Here is a 25,127-nt window from a genome sequence, read left to right on the forward strand (position 1 = left end):
TCACCCGCAACTTTTGCCGGGCATACCGTCCGATTAGCTGCAATGGCTTGAAGAGCAGGTCCCTAGCGACGGCTGCCGGAGCAGCGACTCTTCCCTTGGCAGGCATCCGTGTGCTAGACATGACCAGAGTCCTCGCCGGAGTAGGTTCGCGCTTTGCATGATGGACCCAACTGCACGAGCTGATCATTTTGTAAAGCCTTACTGCACACAAATTCTGGGCGACTTAGGGTACGCCGGCTTTGGGCACCCAGTACGGGCCACCTCCTCTGAGGTCGTCAGCGCTGCATCTGTACATGCTGACCAGGAGCCACTGCAGGGCCGAAGTAATCAAGATTGAGCATCCCATTCGGGGAGATGACACGAGGGCTTGGGGTCCTCCCTACGCTGAATATACCTCCGGCGACGCACAAGGTCCGGGCGAGTCTGCGTACTTCCTCTCTGTACGGGCGAATTTATCTTTGCAAGGGAAAGGACTACCTCGATGCTGACTCAGAGTAGGTCAATCGCAATAAAAAATCCCTGGGTCTCTCATTCGCCCACCCGGCCGGTGTTGAGGTTCTGCATAAGCTGGCCAAGGATTGCGATGTCCTCGTTGAGAACTACCTTCCGGGCGGACTAAAGAAGTACGGGATGGACTATGAGACCATCTCAAAGATCAATCCGAGCCTTATTTACGCCAGCATCACTGGCTATGGCCAAACAGGCCCCTACAGCAACCGCGCCGGCTACGATGTCATGGTGGAAGCGTGAGTGATACCTGCACCTTTTTCAGCTTCAGCTACTCACGGTTCGTAGGGAGATGGGCCTCATGCACATCACAGGCTCCAGAGATGGGCCTCCGGTCAAGGTTGGTGTAGCCGTTACGGACTTGACCACTGGACTCTACACTTCGAACTCTGTGATGGCGGCTCTCATCGGGCGCGGAAAGACGGGGAGAGGCCAGCATATCGACGTGGCACTCAGCGATTGCCAAGTTGCAACGCTGGCAAACATTGCCAGCTCTGCCCTGATCAGTGGAAAGAAAGACTCGGGCCGGTGGGGCACCGCACACCGTAAGCCGACCAACGATGCTGTGGTTGAGAGATTGCCGAGACCTAACAACTTGTAGCCTCAATCGTTCCATACAAGGCGTTCAAGACTGCCGATGGTGATATCCTCCTTGGCGGAGGAAATGACCGTCTGTACGGCATTCTCGTTGAGAGGATCGGCCGGCCGGAGTGGGCGAAAGACGGGCGGTTTGTGACGAATGCGCTCCGAGTGAAGAACAGGGACCTGCTCGAGGATATGATCGAGACGGAGACGAAGAAGAAATCGACACAAGAATGGCTCGAGATCCTGGAAGGATGTGGGATGCCATATGCAGCGATCAACGATATCCAAGGAACCTTGAGCCACGACCATGGTAACGATGCCCCAGATCCGCGACAGGGAATCAGCTGACGGCTTCAAAGTCCTCGCGCGCAACATGGTCGCCGAAGTGGAGCACCCGAAATGCGGGCCGATCAAACTAGTCAACACTCCGGTCAAATACTCTTTCTCCGAGCCGAGTATCCGGACCCCTCCACCAACACTCGGTGAGTTACAAGTTGAGAATGCAGCTGAGCTTATGCTGACGGACTGGGGAAAAGGCCAACACACGGACGAGGTCTTGAGGGAAATGGTCGGGCTGAGCGAGTCGGAGATTGAAAGCCTGCGGAGCGAAGGTGTCGTTGCTTGAGCCCACGATCTGGCTCGTTTATCGATAGACTTGGGAAGCTTGGGCAGCGCTAGCCAAGAGCCGGGCGTTGTCGGCATGCAATCAATAATTAGACACAAACTAGCTCTGTAGCATGCGTAGAAATGCAGTACCGGGGCACTGCTGGGGGCCCATCTAGCGTAGAAACAATGCAGAGGTTGGATGCGCGCAAAGTATGATGCCAAGCACAGGGGAGCGGGCGCCTGAGCGGAAAGATGACGGCTAGGCGGAGATCATAGTGGCCCAAGCGCGGTGGTTAGTTCAACGGGCAGCTCGCTCAAGTCTGCGCGTCCCGCGAGCACCCAAGCCTCCGCAGCAGACAGAAGCTCGCATGCATCCATTGCCCCAGCAAACCCGTCGCACTCCTCTCTAGGGCCCAAATGTCGCTTGAGCAGCCGCCCGGCGCCTCTGCGCCTGCCAATGCCGCCGCGAGCCAGAACAACGGCGACTCTGCGCTTGCCAGCTCGCGCCCATTGCCCGCCGCAACCAGCGCCAGCACCACCACATCGCTGCACTCCCTCAAGCCCGCAGCTGCCACCCCGGCGACCTCGACCGCTACCTCCTCCGCCTCCCCCGTCGGGTTTTCGCGAATCCCCTCCGGCTTCTCCGCCTCCACCGAAGAGATCCTGCGGCGCGTCAGCGCAAACGCCTCGGCGCATGTTGGCACTCCGGGCTACGAGGCCGCGCGCGAGCAGGTTCTGAAGAGCATGGTCACCAGTGACAAGATCCCCACCCCGCCGCCAATGTCGACCGCCAAGAGAGGATCCCGCGGCGCTCCCAGGACCGCCCTGGCGAATTCGTCCACGCCGCGCCCGGAGAGCGCAGCTGGTGCGGGGGAGAGTAGCGCAACGCCCGCGTCTGCTGCGAGTGCCACATCTGCGAGAGGGAGAGGCAGTGGCCGAGGGCGTGGACGCGGGGGCTCGAGGGGAGGCAAGAGGAAAAGGGCAGACACGCCGGACAGTGAGGTGAGCTTGCTGTCACGCTGCACCATGGCGGAATCTAACCGTCCTGCCATACTTAGGACGACTCGGACATTTCTTCCTCCTACACTCCGCTACCTACAAAAACGAAATCAGGCCGCAATGTTACGAAGCCTGCCCAGTTCATGCCTGTTCTCCCCTCCCCTTCGACCGCTTCCAGAAAAAAGCGCCCGCATCGCCGCCCCGCCGAGACGAGCGTCTGCAAAGTGTGCCAGCGGGGTCACAGTCCCATAAGCAACATGATAGTCTTCTGCGATGGGTGCAACTCAGGCTACCACCAATACTGCCATCACCCCCCTATTGATCGTGAGGTTGTGCAAGTGGCCGAAAAGGAGTGGTTCTGCGGAGCTTGTGCTGCTTCGAGGAAAAAGCAAGACGAGGCAATACCCAATCTGAACGAGTTGGTTTCAGGCCAAGGTCTGACTAGGGACGAAGTAGGTCCCATTGCTGTATTTGACCTACGCATGTTCTAACAGAAGCGATAGAAGCGGGCATACTTTTCCACGCTATCGACAGCAAAGCTTACGGAGCTATTACTCCACGCCACCGACATACATCATGATCTTCCGGTCTTTGCACCGAATTCTAGGGCTCTTATCAGCGCTACGGGAGCTCTACCGAGACCATTAAGCGCCATGACGAGTAACGCGACGACCGACGGCCCTGCCGTTCAGACGAACCACAATTCTGCCCTCAACAACACCGACTTCTCCACCAACCACACCCAGACCATTAACCCCGCAACTACGACGTCTGTACCGCCACCTTCAATGCTAGCGAATTCGAGCACAACCTCCTCCATAACTCCTGCCGCTACTACCTTGAACCAGAGTCATTCACCATCCACCCTTCTTGCACCGGACCCAGACGACGCAGGCGTAGACGATGCTGACGATCCGTATGGCGACGGATATGACTCGGATCCGCCCGCTCACTATCCAAAGCCAGGGCATGGCCTGGCACGCACCCTACGGCCCGAGAGTGAGGATCTGCAATGGCTCGTCGACGATAATCTCGAAGTATTCAGCCACGTCTATACTAACGACGGGCAAAGCGGGCTAAATGGATTCGGGCCGGATGGTGCCATTGACTTGGCGGGTGCCGAGGCGGCTGCGGCGCCCTGAGGTCTTTGCACTCGTCTTCTTGAAGATGCAGGCATGAATTGAAAAAAAAAAGCTATTAGATCCTGGTTAATCTCGGGTACTCCCACTCAACAGGCAGGACGGGAATGCGAAGGCGTATAGGATGTTTTTGCATTCTTATGTTTCATCTTTCCCCCTTCTCGGCTGTCGGTGGCCCTGAAGGTAAGACCTGATGAAAGGGGCTGAGTACGGCGCGGAAGGATTTCAGCGGGGGGCTTGACAGCGAGACTACGGGCCTTGTCATTGCAGGTGCTTGGTTTGGTGCTATTCCTGCTGTAACTATTTGGTCTAGCTGGCTCACCTGGTGGCCTTGCTATGAAACAGGGAGACTGCAATGGCCTTCACGTTGGAGTGCTGGACTGCACCCACCTTCGTCAACTAGTAAAGAAGCGGCAACCATTCAGCCAAGCTCCGGCCCTCTTCTCCTCTTTGTTGGTTGCAAGGTCCTGCGCATGTGATATTGCAGCTGACGGCGGTCAGCACGTAAAGCCTGACCAACCATACGATGCTTTGGCCAGTCTCCGCAAGACCGATTGGCTGCCAAGGCCGTATTTGGTAGAATCCCACCCATACCGCTGGTTGCCCAATTAGGTGATGGGATGAGGCCCAAGCGAGCCAAAGTCAACCACGTGGCTCGAGGATAGCGGACGTGTGTTCATTTCATGAACGATGAACAATCACACGGATTGCTTTTCTCGCAGTTTACGATTCTGAAATTTATATAGTAATCAGAGGTATCTAGGGAATAGTAATCATCAAGGCGTAGATGCGTGCTATAGGTGTAGATTTCTCTCCACCTAATCGGTCCCACGACTTCTAATCAGCACTTCAGCCATGGGGTTAGGGTTAATAGAAGTTCCAAAAACGAAGTTCTTCGGCCTTCCTGCCTCCTTGTCGGCGAGCTGGAAGTCGTAGTTGAGCAGAAGCTTGGAGAGGATGGTCTTGATCTCGTTGCTGGCGAAAAAGCGGCCGGGGCACGCGTGGCGGCCCTGACCCCAGTGCAGGTAGTCGACGTTGGAGGTGGCGAACTGGTGCGAGTTCTTGTCACCCTCGGAGCGCAGGCGGAGGAAGCGGGAAGGGTCGAAGGTCTCGGGATTCGGGAAGTGCTCTGGGTCGAAATACACCTGTGAGCTGTCGATCTCGATGATGGTGCCTTGGGGCAGGAAGGTGCCGTCCGAAAGCGTGATGTCGCGTTTGCAGTATCGCTTGAATGAAGTAAGTCCCGGCGGGTTGCAACGCTGAGATTCTTTCATAAAGCTATCGAGCTTCTTGAGCTTGGCCATGGTCTCTCGCTGGTACCCGCCCGTCTCGGCGAGAACGGAACCGAGCTCTTTGCGCAGCGGCTCCACGCACTCAGGGTGTTGCGCCAAATCGTAGATCATGTGGGTAACGCTCATGGTGGTCGTGTGGATGGCGGCCAATGCTAGCTGTATCTGAACATAGGCTTGCTCCTCGTATGCCTTGGCGAATTCGGGGCTTGACTTCTGCTTCATCCACTCGGTGAAGTCGTCGCGCTTGGTCTCGGCCTCCTGGCGTCCCTGGGACACGGGCTTCATGAATTCGATGGCTTCGGCCTTGACCCTGTAGAGTTCGCGCATTTCCGGAACGAATCTGTGAACCAGGGGCCGCATCCACGGCTTCCATTGCTTGATTGCGCGGGAAGCCTGGAATGCCTTGAGGGTGTAGTCCTTGGAGAGCTGCAGCCAGCGCGGGTCGCGGCAGAGTGGTTCGCCGACGAATACACGTGCGGAGACTTGGGCGACGATGTCCAGCAGCTTCGAGTAAACGACAACGGGTGTCCAATCATCAGAAGGTGGTAGGACTCTCTTAAGCGCCAGATCGATTTCCTCGGAGATCACGGGCATGAGGCGAGGGAGGCCGGGAGTGAGGTCCGCTTTGATCACATGGATAGCGACAGGGACATCCTTGTCGCCAATGCCACAATACCTGCCAGCAAGAGATTTTTCCACCGCAGTGTTGAAACTAAGTGCATCGTCTCCCAGGTTTTTGAGCTCGGCGGTGTACTTTGGGCTGAGAATGACCGTCTCACTTCCGTCCGATGTGGTCAAGCGGTACATAGAAAGACCGTTCTTGAACTTTGCATAGCCATCCTGAATGAGAGTCATGGCGTCTCCAAGGAACTTCTTCTGGCGTTCTTTTTGGTTAAGATGTCCAGCGGCGAGGGGCGCCTGGAGCTTCCCACGCTGGAATGAAAGCAAGATGAAGTAGGAGAATGCAAGTACAATGGCGGCTAGTGAAACCACTGGTACGTTCTGTAGGTCCCTGTAGCCAGCCATTTTTGCCTGCATATTGCTGGGGATGACTGTAGGAAAGTTGCGAATGCTCTCCATGGTCCCGCGAGAAGGGGCGCTACGCGCGAAAGATTGGACTGCGAGATGAACGAAGAAGAGAGCAAGAGAAGGACGTGAGCCAGGGGATTCTACTGAAGAGGGGAAGAGCGCGAGGATTGTGAGAAGATAAAGACGCTTCGCAGAAGCTTGGAAAGCTCGGACTCGTGAACTAACAACAGATTGCGGGCTACCAGGACGAGGATCGGCGCGAATCCAGCTTATTTAGGTCAGGAGCTGACCCAAAGCTCAGGCGAGCAACAACCCGGACTCGCAATTGCAGGTCTCTGATTGGCAAGTCCTACGAGCAGCGACCGGAAAGCCCAGAGCCGAAAGCCTTTGCGGCGAGGCACTGGTCGCGTGGAAGCGCTGGCATCAACCAGGCGGGGATCTGGAGGAGCAGCAGGTCAGCAGTGGCGCCGGTGAAGCAAAGGCACTCTGATTCGTTCTCTGCTGCGTGGCTGTCTCGTTCAGTGCACGGCACAGAATGGCGGTATCTGAGCTTGATGTTCGCTTTCGCTTTCAGCGACCAGGGTCCAGGGAGGTCGTGAGGCGCATACTTCCCGAAACTGCCGTAAATGAAGGAGGGGCTGGGCGGCGTCTCGCAGGCGAGGTGTGAGAAAAAGGCCCGTGGGTGGCGCCTACTGTGCGATTCGAACTGGGGAGGCTGCTGAGTTGAGCGAGCAGCGCTTCACCACAGCGCCAACCCCGCCGCCGAGCGCTCCGGCCGCGACTTTTGCCGACCACCTCACTCCGCGTCGCGCATTTGCTGTGGCACCCAACCCAGAGACCCTGCGCAACAGCCTATCGACCTTATCGCCGCAAAAAAAGTCGCCCACCATGTCGCTGCTCCTCTGCACTTCTGCCCGCCAGCTGTAGGCTCCGTCAGACAAGATGGCGCGCTCAAGTCGTAACCCAAGCTTCTACCAACTCTCCAAACGCGCCCGCAAAAGTTTCGCGCACCGCGCTCCACAGCTCATTGCGCTCCATCCCCCGCAAACACCCTCTCCAACATGAGCACCATACCGCGCCCACGGCCTCCGCGGGAGCGCCTGTCCTCACTCAAAGATGCTGGGAAGACCCGACCCGTCGGCACGCTTCCGCCACGCCAAAAACCAAAGCGTCAGACCTGCTGTTCCAATCCCACCCCGGAAGACATGGACGGAGTCATGGTTTGCACCAGCTGCGGTAACGTCATAAACGAATCCCACATTGTTTCCGAGGTCACCTTCGGCGAGACTTCCTCGGGAGCTGCCATGGTGCAGGGTGGCTTTGTCGGGGACGAGCAGAGACATGCGAACACTATGGGCTCTTCTGCCCGCCGCTTGGGCCTGGGCGGCAGCGATGGCAGGAGCACAGCCGAGTCGAACGGACAAGACGCAATTAGAGGCCTGATGACTGCACTTCGCATGACTGGTGAGGGCCTTGAGGGCCAGGCTATGAACATCTACAGATTAGCCGCAAAGGAGAGGTTCACACACGGGCGTCGCCCCATCGTCATCGCGGCTTGCTGCCTCTACTATGTATGCAGGACCAAAAGGGACAACAAATATCTCCTAATCGACTTCGCCGAGAAGATCAAGGTGAGATTCTGTTTAGTCTATCCAGCACATTTGTGTGTTTGCTGACCTGGTCGTAGCTCAACGTCTTCAAGCTTGGAGAGACCTACAAGGAACTCCTCGGCAAGCTGTTCATCTCAGACCCCTCGAAAAAGGATCAGTATGCAGCACTCGAGCCGGAACCGCTCATCAAGAAGTACGTGGATAAATTGGAGTTCGGAGAGGTCGGCGGCAGAAAGGTAGCAGAGGACGCGGTGAAGATCCTAAAACGGATGAAGCGAGACTGGATGGTGGAAGGAAGACAACCAGCTGGAGTTTGCGGCGCATGTATCATCCTTGCTGCCCGCATGAACAACTTCCGGCGAACTGTTCGTGAAGTTGTATACGTAGTCAAAGTCGCCGACATGACTATCGCCAAGCGCCTTGTCGAATTCAAGCGGACCCAGAGTGGCCAGCTTACCGTCAACGAATTTCGGACGAATTACGATGCTCTTCCAGACGAGAGGGAGCCCCCATCGGTGTACCAAGCGCGTGAGCGGGCAGCGAAACGGCGCAAGTTGACCAGCGCAGAGGCGGAAGCAGAAAACCTCTCGGAATCTGGTTCTCGGCAAGCCTCTGCTGCACCGGATCCTGCTCAAGAACCTCGCCGCGATGCCGATGGCTTCCTCATCCCCACCGTTCCGGCGTCAATGCCCATCGACCCAAGTCTTCTTGCCGCCACAAATCTTGCAGTGGAGGAGCTACAAGCTGTCGAAGGCTCACCTGAGAAAAAGAAGCCGGGGCGGCCGAGGAAGAAGAAAGCCCCACCCCCGCAGGTTGCCGACGAAGATTTGGCCGTGGAACAGGAAATCGAAGAGGAGATTGAGAATATCCTCCACGACCCGGAGGTGAATAATGTAGAAGATGTCAATTTCGCTCTGGTGGAAGCACGCTCGAAGGCACTGGCCAATCAAATGAGAGGCGAGCAAAGAGCGCCAGAAACAGAGATTGTTGAGGACCATGAGTTCGACGATGACCCAGAGGTTGCGAATTGTCTGCTCAGTCCAGCCGAGATCGCCATCAAAGAGCGCATCTGGGTCACTCATAACCACGACTGGCTGCGCGAGCAGCAAGCCAAAATGCTCAAAAAGGCGTTGGAAGAGGCCAATGGTGGACCGAAGAAGAAAAAGCCGCGAAAGAAGGTGCCTCAGCTTGGTGACATGAGCGAGTACACGCGCGATTCGCCCATCCACAGCGCAGCGGACGGAATGCAGAGAATGGTCCAGAGGCGCGGCAAAGGGTTCAGTAAGAACATCAACTATGAGAAGCTCAATGCTCTCATGGGGAAGAACGAACCGGATGCTAGTCAGAGTTCGAGCAGCAGACCTAGCAACGCCGGGAGCCCTGCTCCAAGCGAAATATCAGTTGAATACGAAGAGGAGCCGTTGGACGGCCCTCAGCGAAGTCTGGTCACTCCTCCCACCACTCAGCAATCGCAAGGTGGCCGCCAGCAACAACAACAACAAGCCACCGTCATTGAAGATGACGACGAAGAAGACGAAGAAAGCGAGGTGGAAGAAGACCATGATGTTGATGACACTGCAGCCGGTATCGGCTTGGCTGGTCTGAACGCGGAGGGCGAATTCGAGGAGGGAGACGACTGGTATGAGTAACCTTGGACAGCCTTTCTAGGTTTTCGGGAGGTTATAAAGCATTAAACGGCGTTTCTTACGGGAATCCAAGGGTGCATGGCGATACCAATGAGCGTTTCAGGGCGCGGGTCCGGAAGACCATTTGCTCACGGAAATGAAGAATTATTTGCTCAACTCAAAGAGGGCTCACGTAGCTTGTGCACAACGGTTGAAATGGATAGGCTATTACTCGACATACTCCATCACTGGAAGCTATCGTCCGGACGTGAATGTGTAATTCGATATTTACGTCCGAATACTCATGAGTGTATCTAGGTGCTTCTAAGCTCGTTTGAAGAGGGTAGAAGCGCTGGTAGGATGCAGTTTGGATGGGGTTGCTGAAAGGGCATCTGGTAAGCCAATGAGGGAGGGTGTGTAAAAGCGAATCTGCTCGGACATTGGCAAGATGCCGAAGGCCCATGTGTAAGATGGGCGCGGAGATTTCTCGAGGGATTCAGGAACAGAAACGCAACAACCAATGGACGGATGCGCCATTGTCAGCAAAAGGAGATCGGGTGGAGAATTGCCACAGAGATTGCGGAGGCCAGAAGGCTGGAATCCGGCGACGCACCGGAACGGGGCATCAACGTACGAGTGCTACGCAAGATGCGGCAAGAGGAGGGCTGATTGAGCCAATAGCGGTCCAGCTGATTAGGCCGGATTGACGAGAAACCTTGCAGCGGGTGCCCGTGCAGCGGAGTGTCGTGAGGTCGGATGTCATCGAACGGCGGCATCGCCCCCCGCTTATTTTGGAAGGCCCCTGATTGGCTGGGTTGGTGCCTACCATATCAGATGGCAGCATCAGATATTCGCCCTTCAGGAAGCATAAAAGGACACCCTCCTGCTGCCCGTCTCCTCTCCATCCCCATCACCAGTCTCAAACCAACAAAGCCAACGACAAGATCTTCGCAGCCCAGCCACACCACTTCTCTCCGATCACCCTATATCAACCACAACCATGTCTGCTCCCGTTGGCGCCGTTCCTTCTAGCTGCTGCAAGCGTGACGGCTCCAGCTGCGTCTGCGCCAAGGAGGCTACCTGCTCGTGTGGCAAGCAAAAGGCACTTCACTGCACCTGCGAGAAGGCGTCGACGGAGAACAAGGTCGCTGGTGCTACCTGCTCCTGCGGTACGTCTCAAGCTCCGCCGCCCGGGATCTCAGAATGCCCTTTGCACCCCGCATCCAGCCCTAAACATATTATGCCCTTCACATGCCCCGCCAATATTGCCCTGATACTGATTTTACTGTCTGCAGGCCAACGTGCTGCTGGCGCTTGCACCTGCAACCGCGCGTCGGAGGAGAACACAGTCTCGGGCGACAAGTGCGCCTGCGGCAAGAGATCGAGCAGTATGTATATCGCGCCTTTTCTCGTGCTCTCTTTCATGCTGACATGCCCTGCAGCCTCCTGCACCTGCGCCGGTGCCGAGCTCGGCCAGTCGGAGCTGGAGACCGACTTTACTACCAAGAAATGAGCAGTTATGGTGTTCTATGACGAAGGCGGCTGATGGTTTCGGAGCATTCGTACGGAGTTGGGTGGCGTTAATGAGGTGCCATCATGGCATTTTTTGGGCGCGGGTTTCAGGGTCACAGACGGCGGCGGCGGCGGCGGACTGCCGGTCGGGGAATTTTCAATAGGGTTCAAGTCAAGCAATGATACCAGTGCCAAAAAGCAACAAGCGGCCCGCAACGTGCAGGAGTCGGTGACGTGCTGAAGAAGGGCGCCGGCGGCGGAGATCGCTGGGGGTCCACCCTCGATGATGATCGCCCCCGTCGGGTCAACCTGACTCCGGCTGAGCTCCATGGAAGGCAGCTCATGCTCGCGACAGAGCCTCCTTGCGCCAGCCTGACGAAAATAATTCCCCGCCCATCGGCCTCGCGTCGCCCAGTCGCCTGCGCGTCGTCCGCTCCTCATCTCGAGAGCACGCGCCTGTGCCCCACAGTCTCAGCGACTCGCCGGCCAGGACATCCGCCCCTCACGCTCCTTACCTCCGCATACCTCCGCCGCAGCCCCCCTAGACGCTCCCGGCCAACGAGAATTCGCGACCGCACACGACCCTCCCGAGTCCACGACCAGCAATCCTCTTGATCTCCCGGCGGACCTCCGCCGCCCCCGAGGCGAAGTAGAGCGTGCCGAATTGGTCGGAGCCGAGACGACCCCATCGACCCATCGCCCGCAGCACCCACCACCACAACAACCACACCACCATGGCGTCCAACTCGAGCGGCGGCGGCGGTCTGTTCAGCCGCGGCAACTCCGGCCAGGCGAACTCGATGCGCGGCCTGGTGTCGTTCATTGCCGACCTGCGCAACGCCCGCGCACGCGAGCTCGAGGAGAAGCGCATCAACAAGGAGCTGGCCAACATCCGCCAGAAGTTCAAGGACGGCGGTCTCAACGGCTACTCCAAGAAGAAATACGTCTGCAAGCTGCTATACATCTATATTCTGGGCTGGAACGTCGACTTCGGCCACCTGGAGGCCGTCAACCTGATCAGCGCGAACAAGTATTCGGAGAAGCAAATCGGCTACCTTGCTGTCACTCTGTTCCTCCACGAGGAACATGAGCTCCTGCATCTGGTCGTCAACAGCATACGCAAGGACCTCCTGGACCACAATGAGCTTTTCAACTGTCTTGCGCTGCACGCCATCGCCAATGTTGGTGGCAAGGAGATGGGCGAGGCCCTAAGCGCTGACGTCCATCGGCTACTGATTTCGCCCGCATCCAAATCCTTTGTCAAGAAGAAGGCCGCTCTCACGCTCTTGCGTCTGTACCGGAAGTTCCCAGGCATCGTGCAACAGGAATGGGCCGAGCGCATAATAGCATTAATGGATGATCCGGACATGGGTGTTGCTCTCTCGGTGACCTCTCTGGTGATGGCGCTGCTTCAGGACAACCCCCAGCAGTACCGCGGAAGCTACATCAAGGCCGCCCACCGCCTGAAGAAGATTGTCGTCGACAACGAATGCTCGGTTGACTATCTCTACTACAAGGTTCCTTGCCCGTGGATCCAGGTCAAACTACTCCGATTGCTGCAGTATTACCCGCCCTCGGAGGACACGCACGTCCGTAACCTGATCCGCGAATCGCTGCAACGAATCATGGACTCGGCAATGGAGATGCCGAAGAATGTGCAGCAGAACAACGCTCAGAACGCCGTTCTCTTCGAGGCGATCAACCTCGTCATCCACCTTGACACGGAGCAAGATCTCATGGTCCAGATCTCCTCAAGGCTAGGCAAATTCATCCAATCGCGAGAAACGAACGTGCGGTATCTGGGCTTGGAAGCCATGACGCACCTTGCAGCACGAGCAGAAACTTTGGATCCTATCAAGAAGCATCAGAGCATAATCATCGGGTCGTTGCGGGATAGAGATATTAGTGTTCGCCGACAGGGTTTGGACTTGCTCTACAGCATGTGCGATTCCACGAACGCGGCGCCAATCGTCTCCGAGCTCCTGAAATACCTTCAGACGGCCGACTTCGCAATCAGAGAGGAAATGGTCCTCAAGATTGCCATCCTGACAGAGAAATACGCAACGGATGTCCAATGGTATGTGGACATCTCGCTGCGGCTAATTGCCATGGCCGGTGACCACGTCAGCGACGAGGTGTGGCAGCGTGTTATCCAGATTGTCACAAACAACGAAGAGCTCCAGGTGTATGCGGCGCAGAACATTCTCCAGTACGTCAAGGCTGAGCACTGCCACGAGACGCTGGTGAAGATTGGCGGATACCTGCTCGGTGAATTCGGCCACCTGATTGCCGACAACAAGGGCTGCAGCCCGATTGAGCAGTTCTACGCCTTGCGTGGAAAGATGCTAGGCTGCTCATCTAGCACTCGTGCCCTCATCCTCTCTTGCTTTGTCAAATTCATCAATCTGTTCCCCGAAATTAAGCCACAACTTTTGCAGGTCTTCCAGGACTTCAGCCACACATTGGACTCCGAACTTCAGCAAAGAGCATGCGAGTACTACGCTTTGGCAACTCTGCCGACAGACGATCTTCTCCGGACTGTCTGCGATGAGATGCCACCATTCCCAGAACGTGCCTCGGCTCTTTTGTCCCGTCTTCATCAGAAGCACGCCAATTCCAGCGACAAGAGAACCTGGGTCGTCGGTGGCAGGGACGCCAATACTGACCCCAAGGAATTCAACTTGGTCCAAAACACTGGCCTCAAGCGGTCGTTCACCAATGCCTTGTCCAGCAATGGCACCCCCACGACACCGACAACAAATGGCGCGAATGGTGCGTCAAACGGAGCATCCGACCTTCTGGGTCTTGACATGCACCCCGACAGCGGCAAGGGTGCAAACCTCGCCAGTGCTGCCCACCTAAGTCCAGGCTGGGAAGTTGGCTACAACAAATTATTACTCAAACCTGAAGGCGTGCTCTACGAAGATGTGCAGATCCAAATCGGACTGCGTTCCGAGTACCGCGGCGAGCTTGGCTGCCTCATTCTGTATTTCAGCAACAAGTCCTCATCTACAATGACTTCTTTCACCACAACACTAGACAACCGTTCAGCTGAATTCCTCAAGACGGATATCAAGTCATTGCCCGAAACCACAATCCATCCCGAGGGACAGACCCAGCAAATGATCATGTTCGAAGCGAAGCACGTGTTCGTCCATCCGCCGACAATTCGCATTTCCTACTTGTCGGGATCCTTACAAGGATTGACTTTGCAGCTGCCAGTCACGCTGCACAAATATATGGAAGGCGCCCAGCTATCGGCCGACGACTTCTTCAAGCGCTGGAAGCAGATCGGTGGCCCGCCTCGTGAGGCACAGAAGGTCTTCGGACTCATCAGCAAGAGTCGCACAACAAACGCGACTTTCACTCGCAGAATCGTTGAGGGCTTCAAGTGGGGTGTTCTAGATGGTGTTGATCCGAACCAAAAGAACCTTGTTGGCGCAACGGTGCTGCACACACATGATGGTGGTAGATTTGGTTGCTTGATGCGGTTGGAGCCGAACTTTGATACCAACGTGAGTGACGCCCCTCAGATTGTTCTGGTTGTTGCTAATGATCCGCAATTAGATGTACCGCCTTACCGTTCGCGCCACCGATGAATCCGTGCCGTCAGTTCTGCTGAATGCAATGGTCGAGCGACTTTCACAAGGAATGGCCCCACACTGATCGGCAGTTGGGTTGATACTTCTTTTCTTCTTTTTACTTCCGTTTCGACCTTTTTTCCAAGGGCCACGTTTGCATGTAGGGCGTGAAGCAATTCATTGTCGGTAGTAAGGTTGGTGGTATCGGAGGGCTGGTCAGGAGCATCGAACTGTGACCTTTTCTTTTCATCTTCTTCTCCGAGCAAATTACCCTATAGCTGTTCAAGGAGCAGGTCACACACCTCCGTTATACGCTTTTCTAATTTCCGCTTCTATACGTGATCACAAATTCCCACTCAGGGCGCTGTGGGCATTATGTATTGATGGATACAACTATACAGGAGCCGCTTCTTGTTTCAAAATTTCAAACTTTTCTTTCCTTGTGCATTCGCGAGGCACGATGGAGGGGTGTGCTCTCTTCGCCTGGTGAACCCATGCTGGCTCGTCACTGAGCGCCATCCGTTGCTATCGCTCTTTCTTTCGTTCGTTGGTCGGTATGTAGAATGGAACGTTTGATCTGTTAGCTTCTACGAAATGACAAAATATGTTGGCAATGTTTCAGAAACTCGTAGAGGCCCTCTTGAAGTGGCCTCGCCGGTGGGAGGTTTTACTTTGCGGGCTTATGCTTCATCTGCACTTTCACGCCTAGTAATTCCGGGATTGGGTAGTAGAAGGACAATGATAATAGGGCGGTTGGATCGACTCTCGTGGTGCCTCCTAGTTACGAGCATTCGGCTGGTAGAACCAAACCGACATTGCATTTGGTGGATCGTGCCTTGGCGGGACTTCGTAGCCGTGCTTTGGCGTAGCGAAGAGCCCATCCCTTTAACCACGGCGGTATTTGAAAGCCGGTTCAAGCTCGCTTGAGCAAGTCATCTGATCGGTGGTGCAAAGTATTCCGGTAAGTGTGGCCAATGATGCAAAGCAACGAGTCAAAGTGGCAAAGTCCCGGTCGGCACACAGAGCAACGAGTGTGGACGAGGGCGTAAGGCGCATCGCAGCGAGAAGCAGCTCCACGGGCGCGGACGTGTATGCTGGGTGCTGGCGGGGTCAGCGGAAAAGAAGAGCGACGGCTGACGGACCTGCAGGCCCCTGGCGAGAGGTGCAATGGAGCGGCGCGCTGGGGTGGGACAGCGGACTTGGATGCGACGCGCTGGCCTGACGCTTGCGGTGCCTGCGCGCGGGCGATCGTTACCGGCTGACTGTGCGTGTTACACGGCGTTCTGGGGCGGGCAAACAATACAGCACCTTACTCCGCGCCCGCGGCGTCTCGGACCGCGGCATGAATTTTGACCAGTGTGGGCACGCATGGCGCGGGCAGTGGAGAACCAATGGAGATCGGCGTTGACGTGCAAATTGGGCCGAGAGCATGCGCAGTCGTCGTGTGATGGCGTATTGGCGTTCGTTACGGGGAGGGCTGAGGTTTACCGCCGGTTGTGGGCGTGCGCGGCGGATAAACCTTGCCTGTTCCAGCAGCTTTGGCTCTTGGGCGCTGCTCTCTCAAAGTCCAGCGCAAACCACTGCATCACCTGCCTTCTTCAACGCTCCCACCGCTCCATGCTCCCCTTGCAGAGCCGCCCGGCCCACGCTTGATCCTCACACTGCTTCCCCTCTCCGAGCAGGCCTGACTCGGCTTGCCGCTCTCCTTCACCCCAGCCGCTGAAGGCACGCTCCAAACCTCGTCCGTCGTCATCGCGTCGACCGACCCAGCCCTTGCGGCTCCGACCATCCATCGACGTCCAACGCCCCCACTGCGTCCTGTGCAGCGCTCCGCTCACACCCATCCATAATGTCTGAAGTGCAATCACGGCCCTCAGCTCCTCGCGGCAGGAGCTCTGCCCGCGGCGCCCGCGGCGGCTACAGCTCCCGCGGCCCCAGGTCCCAGAAGCAGACCAACGGCGACCACAAGAGCGCAGGCTCAATCGACGCGTCCGCCGAGGAGGGCGAGCTCGCCCAGCTGAGGCAACAGTATGCCATCCAATTGGCGACCATCAGGGAGACTTTCCCCGACTGGACCGACCTCGACCTGCTGCTGGCTCTGCACGACAGCGATGGCGACCTCAACGTGGCCAGCGAGAAGATCTTAGAAGGTTGCCCCCACCAGTCCACCTAAGCCCCGCCATGGCGCCCAACTGACTCCGCTGCGCTTATAGGACAGGTTTCTCAGTTCGCCGAAGTCAAGAAGAACGACCGCTCGCGCTCCAAGGTGAAGGATACCTCGGCAGTCGGCTCTGATGCAAACGCGACATCGGCCTCCGCACGCGGCAGAGGCCGTTTTGAGAGCACCCGCGGTGGCCGCGGACGTGGAACTGAACGTGGCAGAGGTGGCTTTCGGGGTGGTCGCGGCGGAGCGCATGCGGCGAACGGCTCGCGCTCTGGTGCCGGCGTTTCTGTCCCCACGACCGAGTCTTCTGCTTGGGACACCGCTGCCACAACGACGGATGCAAACAATGCATGGGACACTGGTGCGCCTGCGAATTCAGGCGACGCGGCTGCAGATGGTGCCGAGGCCAAGCCTGCCGCCGCGCCTGAGGCCGTGAAGAAGCCTGCTGCTCCACAGGAGCCCCCGAAGAAGACATGGGCCCAAATGTTTGCGAAGCCGAAGCCAGCGCCTGCGCCTCCAAAGCCCGTTGTTGCCGCCCCGCCCCCCGAACCCGCCGCTCCTGTACCCGCCGCCGAACCTGAGCCGACGAAGGAAGTTGAGAAAGCAGTCGAGGCGGAAGAACTCCCGATACCTCCTGTTGCCGATGAAGCGCCTGCTGAGGAGACGTCCACTGCACCCGCAGAGCCTCCGGTTGTCACTCCTGAAGTTCCCGAACTGCCTTCTGCACAGCTTACCCCGTCCAAGGATGAGCTCACGAAGGAGAATGTCGAAAACCTGCCCGATGTCGCAGAACCTGCCCCTACCGGCACTGCTGCGAGCACCGTTGCTAGTGGCAGCGTCGTTGGCGTTGCGACGCCTTTGACTGGACCTCAACGCACACAGGCAGCCCGTCCCGCTATCGGGGGATTCGCTACGACGGCACAGAAGGCCACTGCTCCTCAGGGCCGCAGCTCTAGCTATCAGAGGAAGGTTCTGGACCAACAAGAGGCAGTTGTCATGCCCGGTAACCACGCCGTAGACCGCGCAGCTGTGCAGTTTGGCAGCCTTGGCTTGAACGGCGATGCCGCACTTGACGTAGATGAAGACCGTGAGGAGGCCGAGACGCGTACGCAGCCCCCTCAGCATTCCCCCACCCAGCAGCCTAGGACTTCTCTTCCCCCTGCTCCCCGCCAGCCTGCTGCTCCCAGCGAGTCGCAAGCCCAGGAATCGGTCCCGACCCCGAAGCCGGCCCCAGGTCTGCCCCCTGTGAACCAACAGCCTCAGCAGCAATCTCCTGCCATTGGGGGTCAGGCTGCTCAGCCTTACAGCCAGTTTGGCCGCTATGGTCAGGCCAACATCCAATCTGAGCCGGCCGGTCAAACCCAGAAGCCGTACGATCCATTTGGTGCGCCCGTCTCGCAGCCAAACCAGTTCGACAACTTCCCAAGCCACACTCAACCTCAGAACATGCAGCAGCCTCAGGTTCCTTCTACTCTCGGAGGATTTTCCTCTGCCCCTAACGATTACTCCTCCTACTACACTTCTGATCAACAGAGAAACGCGTACCAGAACTACTATGGTGCTGGATACGGACAGCAAGCTGGTGGGAACCAACAGCAGGAAGTCAATGCGCAGGAACAGAGGACCGGCAGTGGATTCGGTCCCGCGGGCGCAGATTCCGCTTTCCCCACCAGCCAATCGCAACAGGTAGGCAACCGTTTTTCAATTTCTTACCGCGATGTTCAGGCACGACGTTCTCGAGTGCACACGAGCCGTGAACTATCTGGATCTCCAGAGTACCGAGCTCGTAGTTGGTACCAGAACTCGCGCTTGAACAACGATGGCCCGGCCCTTCTGGGCCCTTCCAGGTCATTGAAAAATCTATCAGTGCCATCTATCTCTCAATTAGTACCTAACATGCCATCACAGAACCAGAGCCGTTACGGTGACGCTCAGAACAGCGGCCACAACACTCCCGTCCCCGCCATGGCTGCTCAGCATCATCCCGCAGCTCAATCTCAGCACATGCACCAGCCCCACGGCCAGACCGGCCACAGCGGCTTCCCATACAGCCAGCACCCCTACTACAACACCCCGTACTTCAACGCGTACATGAACCACTACGGCGGTGGCTATGGCGGCCAGGGCTACGGTGCTCCCTTCGGCAAGGGCATGTACGGTCAGCCCAACCACGCCTACGGTATGTCTCCGCAGACGACGTATGACGCTCACAGCTCCTCGCCCGCCAACGTTGGTGCGTTTGGAGCTTCCTCGATGCATGGTCGTGACAGCGGGCTCGGTGGCGGACTCGGTGATTACCGCGCCAGCTCGACACAGCCCTCGCAGACTCAACAGCACACTGCCAGCAGCGGTGCATTCGGTGGCATGCCTGATGTTTTCGGCCGCAACCAGGGTGTCTTTCCCGGTCAGGGCCAGCCCTATGGACAGCAACAGTCGGCGTCTCAGGCTGGCGCTGACGACGCGCTGAAGCCCTTCGGTGACAAGGCTGCTTCCGGGCCGTCCCCGTCTTCGATCGGACAACCTGGCCGACCTGGCTCTGCTACCAACTCGGCTGGTCAGGCTGCCCAGTCGGGTCTGCCGCCGCCTCAGTCGCACCAGCAGGGCTTTGGTGCTTACCCCGGTTCTCAGTACGGACTGGGAGGGCTTGGCGGACACCAGGCCGGACAGGGCCACAGCGGTGGCTATGGTGGATATGGCGCAGGATTTGGAAGCTACGGCAGTTACGGCCGCGGCGGCGGCTGGGGCGGCAACTATGGTCATTAATTCAATGGCGTTCAAGGTTCACCCGGTTTCGGAAAAGCTTATCGCTCATGAGCACCTCAAGTGTGGATAACTGGAACAGACTGGGTTGCTCAGAGGAGGATCGGGTTCTTACATCGGGTTTCTCTTTTTCCTTTTCTCCAAATGGACACGAAAGCTGCGTTTTGAGATGATGAGTTTTTTGCCTGCAATGGGGGACAGCATGGTTCACACAAACTTAGGGCGGGAGGGTTCTGTATTATTTACAACTCGGCTCTCTTCAAAAGGTTCAATTCTTTCTCAGCTGTGTTTTTCCGTCTTTTCTGCTTTTCTTCTTTGGTGTTGAAACCTTATTTCTCTCATTCAAAAAAGGGGGTTAAGGTGCTCACTCACGATGGGAAAGTCTTCGACTTGAATGTTTGTTTTGTTGCTTCGCAATGATGGGTCAAAGCTCAGGATAGGTTCCGAGCGATGCCTGGATTCAAATGCACTGGTGTCGAATGCGCAGTTATTGGAACGTTTGCAGTGCGACGGGCCTGCAGTCATGTTTTGTATCGAAATCAAAAGTTTCAGGTATGAATGACTGCAGCAATGAGGGGTAATAATCGCGCTCTGCTACAGAGGTGCTGCAGCTGATGGCTAGCGCGAAGAATAGCAGGGCTCGAGAACATAGCGTAACTATGTCCCAGCTCTGCCTTGGAAAAAAAAATAACATATGTGGGTAGCTGAAGCTATCGTCCGGACGATAGCTTCAGCCACCCATGACATAAGCAAAAAAAAAAAACAAATCCACGCTATAGCCATCGGCTGCGAGAGGGGACTGTAGAAGCTGCATCCATGGGAAGATCGCGGTGGGTCCCGTCGGAGAACAGTCAGCTTAACGCCGAACCCAAGGACAACTTTCCCACGCGTCCAGCTCCCTCCGTGGACCCTGACACCAACGAGCCGCCGTTTTCCACAACACCTACGCATTCCTCGCGGCCAGAAACGCAACGCCACGACGCAATGGTCCGCAAAGCCGCCAAACAAGGCGGCGCGAAGGCAAAAAACGCCGCTTCCTCTTCCCCTCCGGCCCTTCCTCCCCCGCCCTTTTCGCGCGTTCCCGAGCTGGAACCGTTCCTGTCGACGCTCGACCGGGAGAAGGTGTACCTCACGCACGTTGACACGCACCCGGTAGCATTCAAGAAACAAATCTTCGCCATACCGGCGGCGCTCAATGTGCTGATCGTGGCGTTGCTGGCGTGGAGGGCCTACGCGGCATTGCCGACATACTGGGCGATGCTGCTGGCGGCGCTGGGCAACCAGACGGAGCACACGGTGCATCGCGACGAAGCAACCTGGAGCGAGCTGGCGTGGATCGCGGTGAAGCGCGGGGCCATGTTCCTGGGGGATTACGTACTCGTCGTCGTCGTGGGCAATTGGCCGCTGACTTTCTTCCTCGACAGCCCCGGCAACCCGTGCACGTGGCGCTGGGGAATCGGGTTCCGGCAGCGAGAGATTTATATCAGGGAGAGCAGGGGATGGGGCGCGAAGGAACTGCTGGGCGAAGAGGGGGAGATGGCGGGTGAAGATAGCCCGCTGTTCAAAATGAAAGTGCTGCCGGCGATTGAGAGGAGATTCATCAGGGAGAAGACAGGGTACCTGATGGTGGACGCAAACTGGGACCTGGACTTCGACGCCATGGTTCGGGCGCACCGAGCGGTGGAGAAAGGGGAAATTGCCGAGGAGAAGTTCGAGAAGAGTGTGTGGGTGTATGGTGGGGAGCCGGTCGGATGGTGCGTATGGGAGGTGTATCGGCTGGACGGTGAGGGCGCGGAGGCCGAGGGCAGGAAGAAGATTGTGGCGTTCAAGGACCGGCTCACGGCGCTGGGGAAGGAGAGCCTGTTCTTCAGATGGATTGAGCTCATCCAGTACGAGAGCAACCAGCCCGGTGGTTTCACGCCTGAGCGGCAGCAGGACGCAGTCAACAAGGCCAGGGAGCTGTTCGAGAAGCAGGGCGTGGACTTCGAGAAGCTCGTCAACGACGTTGGCGGGCTCGACGGCATTCCTGGCTTGGGCCGGTGAATCCAAAGGACGATTACACAGGAAATAGAAGGTCTACCGCGCAAGGGAACAACAATCGGGGAAGCACAGCCAGGCCAGTGCCAGGAGTAAGGCCAAGGAGAGGACCCGACGAAAACACCCGAAGGAATAGCGTATCGAGTAGTCGCGTTAATGCGACTGGACGAAGCACGAGTGGAAAGGTTGAGGGAAGCTGGGTAGCTGCTTCAACGCCCCGCCTACAAAAATCACACACTGAAAGGCCAACAACGTCATAGCCAAGCAATTGAAAGGTTATGTTGGAACCTGGCAAAGTTGTAGATGCAGCAAAAGGAGTTGGACTGATGGCATGGTGACTGTACAAAGGCTGTTACAAAGGGCACTTTTGCTGAGGTAATCAGCAGTTGGCGGCGCCATCCCAGAAGGGGTAACCAATCATATGACTCTGAATTACCGACTATGATGCATTTCTCTGGACCCCGACCTCTCGATCTCCCAACGTTCATCGCCCCTTGCATGCGAGACATTCGTTATAGGAGCACCTCAGCCAAGCATGTGGAGACAGTCGTTATAGGAGACGGCCAACCAACCAGAAGGAAGCAAAATCGTTGCCGCCATGGATCCCTCGACAGCCTCGTCCCCTAACGCCCCTCCGCCCCAGCCCTCGCCCTTCTTCCGACTTCCACGCGAACTCCGAGATTGGGTCTACGCATATGTCTTCACCGATGCGGCCGGGCTGCGATATGAATACGGCACGGCGCGGCTGTTGGGCAGCAGGCCACACTTCTGGGCTCTGCGCTTCACGTGTCGGCAGAGCCGGCAGGAAACAGTCGACTTCGCCTTTCAGCTCAATCACATAGTCTTCGACAACCTGGGCGGCCGGCGCATTGACCGGCCCAACTACCGCAAGTACCTTAACCGGTGGGACACGGAGTACAGCGAGGAAGACCCAAGCGATCCCGCGCGCGACGCCATCGCCAAGCCCGTTGTCGACCGTGTGCAGAGCTTCCTGTCGCGCGTGCCCAGCGCACCCCAGCGCCGCCTGTTGGCCAACTTCACCGTCGTCGAGCTGCGCCCACTGGAGCACATCTCGGCCCTGTTCGACGCCTTCGACGCCCACGGCCTGCCCGACGTGACCCTGACAGTCGTCCTCGTACCCAGCGTCGTCGGCACTTACCAGTTCGACGACAAGTTCCTGCGCGCCCTCGAGCGCCTGTTTGTCAAGCGCTGGTTCCGCTCAAGCAGACACACCGTCCGTCTGCGCCTCGAGGGCTTCGAGGGCCTGGAGGACTGGATCCGCACCGAGTTCCCGACCGCAAGCAACGCCCCGGTCCAGCAGGCGTTGCTACGCCAGCTAAGAGACCTGCAGAGGTTGGCTGGCGCACTAAACTCTTTGAAGAAAGACGGCGACGGAGTGACGCTGCAGCATTTGTCGACAAGTTTCCTGCTACTTAATTAGCATGTGTCGTTATGGTGTAAGTGTGGAATTTTACTTTGTTGGAAGCTTTTGTCCTTTCCTATTCTTGAGTCCAGGTTTTATTACTGTCGGACTGATACCTTCAACACGAAGTGCCCTTCTTCAACTCTCGCACACTGAAGGGCTCGTGGCTGCTCTCCGCTTCTTCTGCTCCTTTCCATCCAAGAGGTTCGGTGCAGGCTTGGGATTGTGACTTCTTCCAAGCTGGTGGCGTTCGGGAGGCGGACCCCCTTCTTGGGTCCTTGCGGTGTGGCGTTTCACAGTTCAAACCATTTTTTGCTTACAACAAGACATTTCCAGTTTGAGTCCTCCACTCGTCCATGCCTACCTTCATTGATTGGCTGTGGACGACCGCTCCGGCGACGCGCAAGGCGCTGGGAGGGTACGGCCCGGCGTCTCACATGGAAATGATCGGGGGAAGACACGGGGCCCCAGGAAATTCTGGGGAAGGATTTCCGCTCGGTATGCATTTCCCGCGTATTCCCGAACTTACATCTTGCCTCTTGTTTGCAGCGCTCTCAAAAGTTTGGTCTTCCATTTCCACGTTACCGCACTTCATTCTTCACGTTATGTTCCCTGAATTGGGCTTGCTTTCACATCTAGCCTAGAGTACGTCTGGACGAGAAAAGCTTTGCGGGTGGCTGTGAGCGCATGCGTGCATTATCTGTCCACAGCCTCCCAAGGCTGGTTGAGAGTCAGCTTTCGCTGGGCGTTTGTCCGCCAAGCGTGACTACCAAGCGGCTTGCGCTCAGCCACCGGGACAATTCGGCTTCTTGGCGAGGCAATTTGGGACGCGCTGGGCTCGTGGAAATGTGTGCGATTAAGGTAATAAATCCCGACCTAGGCCTGACGATATTTTGTTGGTGTTTGGGTGCTCCGGAGCGCTTTAATAAGGACGACACCGCGCAGCTCACGAGCCACCGAATCAACTTTCGTTCACTTCCCTCCAATTTCGTTTCGCCCGCAACATTTGTTCTTTTCAACATGAGTTTCAATTCATACTCGCCTGCCGAAGCCATAGAATTGGTTTCGAGGGCAGGCGTGAAGAAGGGCAACATGCGTCCGGAAAAGGTATTCCTGTCAGCGTTCAGTGCAGGGTGCCTCCTTTCTTTTGCTGCGGCGTCTTGCCTTGTTGCAAACACTTCACCGTGGGTAAGACGACCATCTGCATTCTCGCTTTTGAAGCCATAGCCACTGAGTCGTACGCAGCTTCAGGAGAATGCTCCTGGCGTAGCACGGCTACTGGGCGCCGTCGTCTTCCCTTATGGGTCAGTGCTCCAGAGATTCAATTGCGGGGGTCCATGCTCACATTCACTAGCCTGGTGCTGATCGTCCTAACTGGCACCGACTTGTGCACGGGTAGCTTCATGGTACGCCGCCGTGAGACCCACCACAACGACCCCATACTAACGACCGCCACCCGCAGTACACCACCGTTGCCGTGCTCCACCGGCGGTTGTCTCTCCCGCGCATGCTCCTTCACTGGCTGCTCACCTTTCTGGGCAACTTCGCGGGGGCGCTCTTCATGGTCACCGTCATCTTTGGCCCGGGGGGTGTCTTTTCGGCCGAGCCCTTCAAAGACGAAGCCATCCTGTTCGCGACTAAGAAGCAAATCAAGCCACGCTGGCACGAAATCTTCCTACGGGGCATCGGCTGTAACTGGCTCGTCTGCCTCGCCTGTTATCTGGGCATGCAAGGACGCGATCTCGTATCCAAGATCGTCGGCATCTGGGGACCTGTCTTCGCCTTCGTCTCGCTCGGCTTCGACCACGTCGCCGCCAACATGTTCTTCATCCCGCTCGGCTTGTGGCTCGGCACGCCCGGCTTGTCCATCGGGCTGTACGTCTGGAAGGGCGTCGTGCCAGCGCTGCTGGGGAACATTATCGGCGGAGGCTTGTTCTGCGGCACGTTTTTGTGGTTCTTGCACTTGCACGGACAGGAGATAGAAGTTGATGGCGATCTGTGGAGCACCCATCACCATCATCATCATTCCCGGGATGGCCACCGTCAACAGCATGACGAGGAGAAGGGCCATCGGCTCGACGAGCTTCCTAGGAAAGATAGGCTTGGCGTGTTGATACACCAAACCAAGGGCTCAACATCGAGCCTTGCGTCTGCGGCACGCAGCGATCGAGGTTTGTTGAGCAGGGAATAAGACAATTACAGAAGCAATAAAGGTTGAAGTGATTTCAAAATAGAGATAGACGGAAATTCCCCCACAA

At 57.0% G+C, this 25,127-nt stretch overlaps 10 protein-coding genes across 10 annotated transcripts; 9 read left to right on the forward strand and 1 right to left on the reverse strand.

Moving 5' to 3' along the window:
• Positions 1-119: 119 nt before the first annotated feature.
• LTHEOB_365 (CaiB/BaiF family enzyme) lies at positions 120-1,717 on the forward strand (the record flags this gene model as incomplete). The annotated part of the gene is made up of 8 exons (XM_035512596.1): positions 120-140; positions 197-228; positions 317-440; positions 499-746; positions 796-1,052; positions 1,109-1,402; positions 1,452-1,574; positions 1,629-1,717. The coding sequence occupies 8 exons, from the start codon at positions 120-122 to the stop codon at positions 1,715-1,717; spliced, it is 1,188 nt and encodes a 395-aa protein (XP_035372367.1).
• A 398-nt stretch (positions 1,718-2,115) lies between these two features.
• On the forward strand, positions 2,116-3,839 carry LTHEOB_366 (Zinc finger FYVE/PHD-type protein; the record flags this gene model as incomplete). Its single annotated transcript, XM_035512607.1, has 3 exons — positions 2,116-2,700; positions 2,757-3,149; positions 3,201-3,839. 3 exons carry the CDS (start codon positions 2,116-2,118, stop codon positions 3,837-3,839), a joined length of 1,617 nt encoding a protein of 538 aa, XP_035372368.1.
• An 815-nt stretch (positions 3,840-4,654) lies between these two features.
• Positions 4,655-6,166, reverse strand: LTHEOB_367 (Ent-kaurene oxidase; the record flags this gene model as incomplete). Its single annotated transcript, XM_035512618.1, has 1 exon — positions 4,655-6,166. The coding sequence occupies one exon, from the start codon at positions 6,164-6,166 to the stop codon at positions 4,655-4,657; it is 1,512 nt and encodes a 503-aa protein (XP_035372369.1).
• Positions 6,167-7,218: 1,052 nt separating this feature from the next.
• On the forward strand, positions 7,219-9,416 carry LTHEOB_368 (Transcription factor TFIIB; the record flags this gene model as incomplete). The annotated part of the gene is made up of 2 exons (XM_035512629.1): positions 7,219-7,788; positions 7,845-9,416. 2 exons carry the CDS (start codon positions 7,219-7,221, stop codon positions 9,414-9,416), a joined length of 2,142 nt encoding a protein of 713 aa, XP_035372370.1.
• A 976-nt stretch (positions 9,417-10,392) lies between these two features.
• Positions 10,393-10,905, forward strand: LTHEOB_369 (Copper resistance protein crd2; the record flags this gene model as incomplete). The annotated part of the gene is made up of 3 exons (XM_035512640.1): positions 10,393-10,561; positions 10,688-10,780; positions 10,835-10,905. 3 exons carry the CDS (start codon positions 10,393-10,395, stop codon positions 10,903-10,905), a joined length of 333 nt encoding a protein of 110 aa, XP_035372371.1.
• A 733-nt stretch (positions 10,906-11,638) lies between these two features.
• On the forward strand, positions 11,639-14,570 carry LTHEOB_370 (Ap-2 complex subunit alpha; the record flags this gene model as incomplete). Its single annotated transcript, XM_035512652.1, has 3 exons — positions 11,639-12,981; positions 13,033-14,419; positions 14,472-14,570. 3 exons carry the CDS (start codon positions 11,639-11,641, stop codon positions 14,568-14,570), a joined length of 2,829 nt encoding a protein of 942 aa, XP_035372372.1.
• Positions 14,571-16,334: 1,764 nt separating this feature from the next.
• Positions 16,335-19,412, forward strand: LTHEOB_371 (Rnapii degradation factor def1 protein; the record flags this gene model as incomplete). The annotated part of the gene is made up of 2 exons (XM_035512663.1): positions 16,335-16,635; positions 16,699-19,412. The coding sequence occupies 2 exons, from the start codon at positions 16,335-16,337 to the stop codon at positions 19,410-19,412; spliced, it is 3,015 nt and encodes a 1,004-aa protein (XP_035372373.1).
• Positions 19,413-20,393: 981 nt separating this feature from the next.
• Positions 20,394-21,452, forward strand: LTHEOB_372 (uncharacterized protein; the record flags this gene model as incomplete). The annotated part of the gene is made up of 1 exon (XM_035512674.1): positions 20,394-21,452. One exon carries the CDS (start codon positions 20,394-20,396, stop codon positions 21,450-21,452), a length of 1,059 nt encoding a protein of 352 aa, XP_035372374.1.
• A 592-nt stretch (positions 21,453-22,044) lies between these two features.
• LTHEOB_373 (uncharacterized protein) lies at positions 22,045-22,887 on the forward strand (the record flags this gene model as incomplete). The annotated part of the gene is made up of 1 exon (XM_035512685.1): positions 22,045-22,887. The coding sequence occupies one exon, from the start codon at positions 22,045-22,047 to the stop codon at positions 22,885-22,887; it is 843 nt and encodes a 280-aa protein (XP_035372375.1).
• A 1,002-nt stretch (positions 22,888-23,889) lies between these two features.
• On the forward strand, positions 23,890-25,060 carry LTHEOB_374 (Formate/nitrite transporter; the record flags this gene model as incomplete). The annotated part of the gene is made up of 4 exons (XM_035512696.1): positions 23,890-23,976; positions 24,115-24,173; positions 24,224-24,275; positions 24,332-25,060. The coding sequence occupies 4 exons, from the start codon at positions 23,890-23,892 to the stop codon at positions 25,058-25,060; spliced, it is 927 nt and encodes a 308-aa protein (XP_035372376.1).
• Positions 25,061-25,127: the final 67 nt, after the last annotated feature.

The sequence above is a fragment of the Lasiodiplodia theobromae genome (genome assembly GCF_012971845.1).
Source record: "Lasiodiplodia theobromae strain AM2As chromosome Unknown scaffold_1, whole genome shotgun sequence".
Classification (NCBI taxonomy): domain Eukaryota; kingdom Fungi; phylum Ascomycota; class Dothideomycetes; order Botryosphaeriales; family Botryosphaeriaceae; genus Lasiodiplodia; species Lasiodiplodia theobromae.